The sequence below is a fragment of the Zea mays genome, chromosome 10, assembly GCF_902167145.1.
Source record: "Zea mays cultivar B73 chromosome 10, Zm-B73-REFERENCE-NAM-5.0, whole genome shotgun sequence".
NCBI lineage: Eukaryota > Viridiplantae > Streptophyta > Magnoliopsida > Poales > Poaceae > Zea > Zea mays.
The window spans coordinates 123,472,919-123,483,298 of NC_050105.1; the positions used below are offsets into that span (position 1 = coordinate 123,472,919).

Genomic DNA, 10,380 nt, shown 5'->3' on the forward strand with positions numbered 1-10,380 from the left:
GCGTCGTTAAGTGACGTGGGTTGCCAGCTCCTAGATGGGTAGGTCTTCAGAAAACACATAAGATCAACATGACACGAAGCCGCACACAATGCAACGCTTCCGGATAGTACCATCTCACTAGCTAAAGGAATACTAGCGGTCGAGTTAGCTATAAAAACGGAGCAAATCTTTTTTTAACTCATATCTTTATCGACCTTTTTGGTTAAGATAAAGTAAAATATCTGCATTTAATATATGATATGTGGTCCATATGTCTACTTTAATTTTAAATTTATTTTTTAGAACACTTTATTTTAATTTTAATTTTTGTGAAGAGTGTCTATCCAACTAGCTCCTTGTCTATACAGTCATTGTACTATACCATCAAATATAATTGATGTGTCGCCGAAACGTACAGACATTACATGGCTCCTCACATGTCTACATCGTCGTTGCACTATACCATTGAATATGATTGGACAAACATTACACTAGTATAGTAACCGAAAAAGAATTATGGTGGTCTGCAAAGATCTTAGATTTAATTGCAGCGTTGAATCATTTAGATTGTAGGGCAACATACATTCTACAATAGGGCCAGGCTACGTTGTTGACCTTCAGTTTGAGGTCTGCCCAGACGAATTACAGGTCTCAATACCTAATCCTAGTTGAGAATTACAAAACCGTGGCTATTTGTCACTTGCACCTCTACACGACGAATAATTTACATGACTGTTGGCCACTGTCGACATTCTTCACTAATAATAACCTCTTGTCATCATTCCCTGCATAAGCTGCTGTCACAAGCCCTGCCGAAGACGCTGGTGTGGTATCTAGAGGCGATTGGATTTGCTCTACGGTCCAGTACCGTACAGCTCCAACATATATATAGGCATGGCGACTTCCAACATGTCTCAATTCAATGGTAATCCATGAGAAAGTGCTGCAAGATAACAGCAGCAACGATAATTAGCTCGTCACACCGCTAGGCGTTTGCCTCAAGATGATTCTCGGCTTCAGTCACGATTCACTTGACCCGCTATTTCTGGACGAGGAATCTGCAGATGTAAGAATATAATGTTTGATTTGTCGCTAACACAATCTGGATTCGGTAAGCTGTGTGAAAAGGAACTAGGGCAGTTTGTAGTAATAAAATTAGGACAGTTTATACCTCGTGAATGGCGCTTCCCCTCCATCGCCTCTTTCTTTTCCTGGCAGCTGTGACAAAGGAAAGGGCCATCCCAGGGACGCAGCTTCCCTGGCCTTGACAAACCCTCGTGTATGGATATGCCTTGGCCAGATTCCAAGTCAATTTGACAAATTGCACATGCAAAAAGTTTGAACATGTCTCGGACAGGATACTCAGAATTAAGCCTGCATTCATTGGAAACCAAATGTTAGGCATGGCATCATGATCTAAAGTTTTGGATGCTTCTGGAATCCAACACCCCATTTTGACAAAACAAGCTTGTTTTCAACATTTTATGATGTCATGGCTTTCGCACAATTTTGCCATGGTTGATAGTTCTTGATGAGATACTGTTCCTTCCAACAAACATCTATTTCGAGACATGAAATGAAAACACTGCTGAAAGCAGTTATGTTTTGGGGTTGTCCTAAGAAAACCATTTGAAAATTTGATCGAATATAACTTTCTATGTGTTGAGTTTGGATATTTGAAAAAATGATGAGCATAGTCTCAAAATGTGGTTTAGTAAAGTATTACTTTTACTATATTGAATGTAAATACTTCTGTAAGAAATGACACTATGAAAACTATTGTTTTGGAGACCAGGTCAGTGTCCAAAATATCACTTATTTATGACTAGAGTAATTGATTACTGTGTGAGGAACTACATGGTTACAGCAAGCGCTTAATGAAGGAGAAGCATAGCACATAGTCACAAATTGTAATACTATTGACTTCCCTTTAGAAATTCAGCCCAAGATTGCAATACCCTGGTTTTTTCAACATTTTGTGAAGGTGTTATTTACTCTTACTTGACAACAGCATTCATTATGCTCTATCAGGAATTAAACTTTTGTAGCCAAGGTATGGTATCCAGCAGTATCAAACAATCTAATGTATTTTGTATTTGAGCACATACAACTTCCTCATGTAGGTAAAATACTTCCGGCTCAAGTGGCATCAAGTTAGTAGCAGGAAACATCATACTTCTTTATTAGAGTAGTAATTACAGGTATCTTAGAACCACTATTGAAGCAGTACTCCATAGATGACAATACATTTATTAATTGGAAAGCATAAGTTTATAGTATAATTATTTGCCAGCTATAATGCATCCACAATCAAGATGAGGTAAGGGTACAGACCTCCTTGAAAGGGATGGGCATCCGTCCTCAAAGACCTCCTCTAAATCTGGCTCAGGATAATTATCCTTATCAGGGAGAGACAACGAGTCAGATGTTGTTTTCCTTAAAAAGAAATTTTTTAGAAGCACAAGGCCTTTTCCTGGCGTTCTTTGAGATTGTATAGTGCGTTTTGGTTTCTCTGGTGATATTATGTCAATGACAATGCAAGTTGTATCATCTCTCAATCCTTTTGCTTCAACTGCTTCCTGCAAACAATACACCAGTTAGGAACAGTACATGTACAACTGAGGATTTGAGACCTTGTGTTAGGATGGGTGGGAAGGGTATTAGTATTGTACTTTAACAATTTGCTCAGCTGCGGCCTCAGGAGGAAGCCCTCGTGCACATTTAAAAGCCATTTCTGCAGTCAAAGCATCCCAAACACCGTCGCTTGAAATAATAAGACGGCCTCCAGCATTAGACAGCTACAAGCATTGCAATACAACATTGTTTTCAAATTTCGATCCGATTTAAATGAACAAAGAATCACTCCAGAGAAAATCACAGGATAATCCTCTCAGAAAAGAAAAGAAAACATAACTATAGTTGCGTATAACAACGAACAAACTTTGCAAACAAAGGAAATAAGAACAAAAATCTGGCAGTCAGTTTATAAATACTGGAAAATATGTGTTGATAAAGTGATGTATGTCTAAATAGTCAGGTAACAGGTACAGTATAGAATACAGTTTGACCTCAAAGATTAGAGCTAATTTACAAGGACAGGCTCTCATAACGATAGAAAATTCAGATGATAATGATAATGAGAAAAATCCAAACAGCACAACTTCTGGTACTTGAATGTGATATCACTATAGTGAGAGTTTACAATTCAGTTTTGTCCAGAAATGGTGTAAAATAACTTCCCAACAGTGTACCTTAATTTGCTTCACATAAGGAACCGGAATAATAAATTCACCTACATCCTGATCACCAATCGATCTTGAGAGGCATAAACCACCTGGCCAACATCTAAGGGGACCAATCTGGATGGATAAAAAAGGAACTAAGGATCAAAAGAAGGCATGGATCACATCTACAAACCAAAAAATAGGACTCTAAAAGAAAACCTATGGAAGATGTCCAACATAGATCAGGTATTAAAATGTTCAAGCCGGTACTCACATACAGTTTGGTACATCAGTCAAATAGATTAGAACGGTAAAAAAGAGAATAATTGAGAGTTGGTGGCTAGTTGCACAAGCATAATTTCTCAGTCAATCCAAGAACTCCATCCAGCTAAGCTATCATCTCACACGACTTAAAGCCCCTCTTACCCAATGAAAATACTTTACATCTAATAGCTTGCTAAACAAATCAGTCACTGACAGGCAGCAAACTGGCAAAGCCTTTTTCTCGGAACAAAAAACACCTTTAAAAAGAGTTAACTGCCTAAAGGCAGACCCAGTGTCGGAGGCTCCCACATAGGTAGGGTCTAAGGAAGGGATAAACTGAGGCGAGTCTTCACCCGAAAATGCGAACATATGTGACCCGGTAACTCCATGAGACAGCTCTCACCATTGCACTAGAAACTTTAACAAAAAAAATATTAAATATTTCACTGAAAACATAAAAAATAAAAAAAACATGTTTGTTGTTTTTCAAAAAATGTATCATTTTTTGGCTACCCGCTGCATAAATTAGATGGAACACTTTGGAGTGAGTGAAAAGGCAAAGAGCAACCTCAGCACCACCGACGACATTTAGTCTTCCAACTTCACCTCCACATTCGGTTACACGTCCAACCCTACAAATAAAAAACCAACAAGTCAGAAGAGCCAAACATGTAACCAACGATAGAGCAACAGTACACTATGAGAAAGCGGTCTTACTCCTCTTCATTAGCGTCGAAGCGATGGTCAGCCGACAAATAGTAGATGGATCCCTCAGCTTCAAGGACACAACGTGAATCACCAACAGATGCAACAGTTACAACGGAGCCATCAATTATGGCAAGCGTCACGGTTGTCCCCGAGGAATGAGCTGAAATATATACACGGAACAGGCAAACGAGGCTCATCTCATCTCTTGTTGGTTCAAAAACAAAAGGACTCAGCTCTCGTACTGGTTTGCTGCATGATGTACCACCAGACCATTTACGCGGTCAATTTGAAACAACCACCTAACGCCCGGCCATAGAGATGCCAAGTTGGGCAATAGATGTGCCGGTACTCTACTGAACTAGTAGTACTGCGCGGTACTTGCTATAGTTGCTAGTCCCATGAATGGAAGGAATTTCAGTTACCTTTAGTCTGGAAATCCTTGTCGGTCTTGACGAACCCCGCGACGAGGGCCCTCGGCAGCGCGGCGAGCCAGTCGTCCCAGGCCAGATCGGTCGGGACGCAGCTGAGCACGTTGCCGAGGAGGTGCTCCTTGGCGTACACCGCGGCGGCGCTCCCGTTGTGCCCATCGAACAGCTGCGAGAGCGGACGAGGCCAGACACGGGCGGGGGCGCGGGGCGCCTTTCTGAGAACGAGCCTCCAGAGCATAGTAGCATGCTAACATTGGGACAGGGAAGACGGAGTGGGTCGAGGTGGGGAGCGCTTACGGCGAAGGCGGAGAAGGAGGTGGACGGCGCGCCGGGGCGTCGCTCGCAGGCGGGCTTGAGCAGCGCGAAGTCCTCACCCTTCTTCGCCCGGCAGGCCTGCCCCGCCGCGACCGAGGGCCGCTCGCCGCATCCCAACGCGGCCCGCTCCGCCGACGCCTCCCGCTGCAGAAGGTCTCCGAGCGCCACGCTACCGGTCCGCCGCCTCCCGCTCCGCGACGCCGACATCCTTAATCACAGGCAGATCCCGGCGGCGGCCGCGGCGGCAGCTGTAGTAGATCGTGCGAGCATCGCCGCTCGCCTTGCTGGCGCTAGCAAGCTGGTCTAGTCTGGTCGGGGAGCACCAGCACGAGCACGAGCGCGCACTAGTCTTTTCCGCCAGCCCGCTGCCTGCCTGCCTGCCTACCTTGCTCGCTGCCTCGTCTTTTGGGGGGACCCCGCTGCCGGCTCGGCGCGTTGCGGTTGCTTTGCGAGACGAGGAGGGGGAGCGGCGGGGCGGGGGCAAGCGAGCGACCTGTCACATGGAACGCTCGGTACAGGACGCGCAAATCCAGCCTCGCCCTCGAGTGAAACGAAACGAAATCCCGAAAAGCGGCAGGAGGGGGGAGACGGGAGCCCGCGGCCGCGGCGCACTAATGACTGACTGGGCGGGGCGCGTGCGTTTTTAACGCCGGGACGCGGGAGGCGGGGAAGTGGGTCAGGCGGGTCAGGACCGGGTATTCGCGTGGTGGGGTGGTACCTGACCGGACAGTGGGAGCGCGCCGGGCACAAACAGCTCCGCTCGTCTTGTTGGTCTTCAGTCGTCCAGGTCTTCGGCAGTGTCCTGTAGGCTGTAGCCATACACCGACGAGAATTTTCTGCCTCCTAGCATGTGGTTGGGAAAGCATTACTGTCCTGCGTGGTAACTGGTAAGATCAAATGTGCATTTAGATTCCGTAACCATTTCTTCCCGAAGTCCAACGATAGCATTGGCGTGGGTCCGATTTTTTTTGAAATTTAACCCCTTTTATAAAATTTTACTTTGGTCCTCTAAAATATTTATTCTCATTTTTTACCCTTTGCTCGACGTCACATTCTACAGGCTCGTCTCGGCTCGGTCGTAATGCGAACTCAAAAATCAGGCTCACGAGCCGCCACACCAAATCCAATTTAGAGCATAAATTGTATATTTTTATTATATATAAACAATAAACCCTCGACACAGAAGAAAGGCAGCAATCAAATCCCGGACTGGGGACACGTGGACCATGTCCGGTGATGCACCGGTCTGATGCCCCCGTGAACAATGCAGTTTTTCCAATAGCTTCTAAAAAGAAGGGGCAACGACTAGGAGTTCTTTTAAGGCTATAAAAGGATTCCCTAAGCGCCATTTTCAGGACACCAAGGCTCCAAAAGCGCGGCAATACTTTTGTAGACTCTTTGCAAATCATTATGTCTCCCTCTCTCTTGTGCCAGGGTCGAGTCCGTGTCGGGCGGTCCAGGTGGACATCTATAATTTCAGTGTGATTTTCATTTTCATTTCAATAGGTTGTACATGCGTTTTAGTGATATGGGAGTGTCTCTTTAAACGATTACCAACTCTATATATGAGTCGTACATGATCGCCCATTATATATGAATAGGGAGTGTGAAATAATTGCCTTCTCAAATATTTCTCGAATATTTGTCGTCCGCTAGCTTATTTTTAAATTAAAACGTGACAATAGATAAAAAAAACGGAGACGACAGGTGTTAGGGACTGGATGCTAAGATGAAAGCCGACGGAAACTCTCCTTTATTACCGTTTGCTTTCGGCCCTAGAATGACCAGGAAATATTTCCGGTTGACGCTGGCTTTCATCTTAGCATCGAATCCCTAAGGTACAGGGGCGGAGCTACATAGAAATTAGGGGGTGCACATGCACCCACAAAAAATTAGAAATCTAGTGATTTGGACCAAATTTTCACCATATATGCACCACCTACAAATTGTTACCATGCACCCTCAAGGCATATGCACCCTCCCCTAATTTACTCTAGCTTCGCCACTGCTAAGGTACCCTGATGTGCAGAGGAAATGTTTCCAGTTGACCGTGTGGATGCAACCAGTCTGTGACTTTGCCCAGTTCCGGAGGACCGACTGACTCCTCCTTTGCTTCCTGCCTCGCGTCAACTTGGCGGGATCTCTTATGAGAAAAAAAAATCCTGGCGGCAAGGGGATCGACGCGAAGTGCCTGCATGACTCGATCCAAAACAGCAACTTTTTTTTTTTGTAGTGTTCCTGTCACCTCACTTTCGAGCTCGGGACTGGTTAAAACCCTCTTCCTCTTGTATACGTTCTTCCAAGACGAAAGGGCCCTGCTCTGCTGTGTTTTATAATATTATATAGTGCCAGTTCTTGTTAACCGTCTCTGTTTTATGATGACTCGGTGGTTGTTCTCCGGCGCCGCGGTGGGTGGAGACTGGAGAGACGAGACGAGACGATCAGACGACGGAGCCCGTGCGAGGCCGGCCGGCGACTGCAACGACTGCCGGCGGCGGTACGGGCAAATCGTCTGGTCGCGCTGCCACCTTGCATTGCATTGTTCCGAATCCGGTGGACGTGACGTGACGACCGACGAGAGTCACGAGACCTCGTCGCCTACGTCTGTCACCGAGCTGAGAAACGCATTTATTAGTGACAGCAGGCCGGGCAACCAGCAGAATAGTAATCAGTTTCAGGCCCCGGTTTCAACGACAAATCCGAGCTGCCCAGACACGTGGAAGTTCTGCTACTGTACTGCCCGTGAATCTCGCCGGGATTGGCCGAGCGGAGGAGGAAATCTGGGTGTTCATTTTTGTTTGGTTTCAGCACCGGCAGAGTCCACGACTACCAAGTCCTGTTTGCTGGTTGCTGCTGTACCGTCAGGTGCCGGTGCCGCCAAGCCAGTATGCCACAGCTCTCGAAAGGCATTATTTTCCCCATACACTACAGTAGATAGATAAAAGAGCCGTGCCACAAAAGAGGCTGCAGCCTTGGAAGAGATTAAAAAAAAGATGTGTACAGTTGTGCTTGTACAGTGCTATATATACAGTACAAAAGCAAATGTGTACAGTGTACAGTGCATCGCCCTTAGATGGGACTTGGGCAGCAGTTCTAGCTGAGCATCAACTATCAAATAGACTATGGCTTTGTTTGGCACACAACTGTTGCTTGTTGAAAATCAGGTTATACGAGAAGCTGATAAAAAAAACAACTTCTATTTATTGTTTGCTTTTAGTTTATTATGAGAAACATCTGAACTGATAAGTTGCTGCAGAAACACTCTATTTTGCATAGCTTTTTGCTTAAATCTGTGATGAAGCTGAAAATATGATGTGGCAAATAGGGCCTATACGACTAGAGCTCTCAGAGAGATTATAAACGTACGTGCTGCTAATATCCCTTACAACATTTGTCAATGACGCAGGTCAAACAATTCCTCGAACAATAAAGAGCATAGAGGAAGCAAGGCCCAATACAAAAAAAAATCACTGCTTTCTTTTCTATCCTAGCCCATAAGCCTCAATTCTGGCTTGCATAGTAGAGGAGCAGACAGGCTTAGCTGAAAAGTAATGTACGGTGTCCTCGAATTGACAGGCCAACCTATAAAACCCTCAACGGATCAAGGCAATGTGTGCAACACTGGAGCCGGCGAGCCGCGGAGTGTTATGTCTGTTACAAAACAATGTAATATTTGATCAAGACCCATCCAACCGTTGATTCTACGGTTATTTGATCTAAGGGTCTGATGTCCTTTGTACACATGTATATATATGGAGATCCCTGCAATAAACAGACAACACCAGTCATTTGTCTCATTCTCTCTTTGTCTCTCTCCATTTGCCACTGAGCACTGCAATAGATCACAACACGTTATCAGCACTGTCTCAAGGGAGAAATCAGAGAAGAGGAAGAACACGCTGTTCTTGACAAGAACAGCAAGATCGATCTACACATCAACAGCAAGGTATGGAGCATACCGTTTCCATGCGCATACGCCGTATGCGCGAAGTTCTTCACATTGTTGATGATTCGATGTTGGAGGCGTTCATCGCTGGTCAAGCCGCAGCGCTTCCACCGGTGCATGCGATCCCGGAACGCCGTGTGCAAGTGCAAAATGTGCACTTCTGCGTTCTCCATGGATGGACAGCGATGGTTCCGCTGCCAGTGGTGGAGTGTGGACTCCCCACTGCATCCCCGTCGCCACCGGCGCCGGTGTTTGACGCAGGATCGTCTGCATCGGCCCCCATGGATGTCGATCTGGCGGCACCACCACCGCCTCCGCCCACTGCAGCGGCAGTTGCTCGTCGTTCGCCATCTCCACCAGTGCTTGTGGTCGTCGGGACCATCGCTGCCCGTCGAGGGCAGCCCCCTCGCGCCGTCGATGCTCCACGCGGACGTGTCATCTTCACTGGTCACCGCCCAAACGGGGTGGCTCCATCTTTCTCCTCCAATGGGAGGGCCTAATGGCCCTCTGTCCGGCCGGTGGCGGTTGCCGCCACAACGGCCGTTTGGGGGGAGGGGATGGGGAAGTGGCTTGGGCGCGGACCGGCGTGGACGGATCTGGATCTGCGGGGCACGCACCGCCGAGGGCGCACTCGGCGCGGTCCTGGTCACGGCGCGACCCTGCTCGGACGGGAAGAACGCCGCGAAGCGGCCGTGCTCGGCCCCTGGCCAAAGGCCGCGACGTGTCCGGCCGAGCGCAGGCGGCGGCACCGGCCAGCGATGCGTGGCCAAGTCGGCCACATCCTCCCCCAGCACGGACGGGGAGGGCAGCTCCACTGGCACGCGCGCCATGGCGGCGCTCGACGCGCGGCTCGGAGCAGAGACCGGCACGGGGAGCCCGCAGGGCCCTTTCCTCCATCGCGGCGCGGCGGCCATGGCGGCCAGGCGGGCCCCCAGCCAGGGCGCGCGCGGCCCTGGGGCTCGGCACGGCTCCCGTTGGCGCTCGTCATGAGCGGGCGCAGGAGGAGAGGCGCGCGCGGCCTCCACCTGCTGGCGCAGGCGTTTGGCACGAGCGGCCCCGGCGAACCGCGGTGCGGCCAAGCCGGCCACTCGCGTGGCCAACGGCGGCTAGGAGCTTCGGCTCCCTGGCGACGGCAGGATGGCCAGGAGACCACTCTGGCGGCGGCGGCTACAGGGCGGTTAGGGTTGAAAACCCTAGCCGCCCAATATGAATAGGCGCCTTGGCTCTCTGTTGGGCCGCCTGGGCCGGCCAGCTAGGCTGGGCCGGCGTGCAGGCCTTCTGGCCGCTGCCAGGCCCGCCTGGCAGGCCGCCTGGGCTGTTTTTCAGGAGCGAAAAATGGCCTGTTTTACCATTTTAAATTCTGAATTTCTGTATAAGACTCTGTTTTATATGCATTTTCAGTTCACAGTTATCTTAGGCGTCTAAATTCGTAATTTAGACTGCATATATTGAAAAGACATATCTGTTTTATTGTAAATATAGCAGATTTTAGTTCGTGGATTATTGTTTGTTTTAC

At 48.0% G+C, this 10,380-nt stretch overlaps 1 protein-coding gene across 1 annotated transcript; it reads right to left on the reverse strand.

Annotated features, from left to right (window-relative positions):
* Positions 1-566: 566 nt before the first annotated feature.
* LOC100283146 (catalytic/ protein phosphatase type 2C) lies at positions 567-5,293 on the reverse strand. Its single transcript, NM_001156048.1, is given in 9 exon segments — positions 567-1,037; positions 1,151-1,353; positions 2,314-2,558; positions 2,652-2,777; positions 3,231-3,338; positions 4,036-4,099; positions 4,185-4,335; positions 4,598-4,769; positions 4,901-5,293. Coding segments are annotated over 9 exon segments (1,332 nt in total). The 5' UTR covers positions 5,126-5,293; the 3' UTR covers positions 567-999.
* Positions 5,294-10,380: the final 5,087 nt, after the last annotated feature.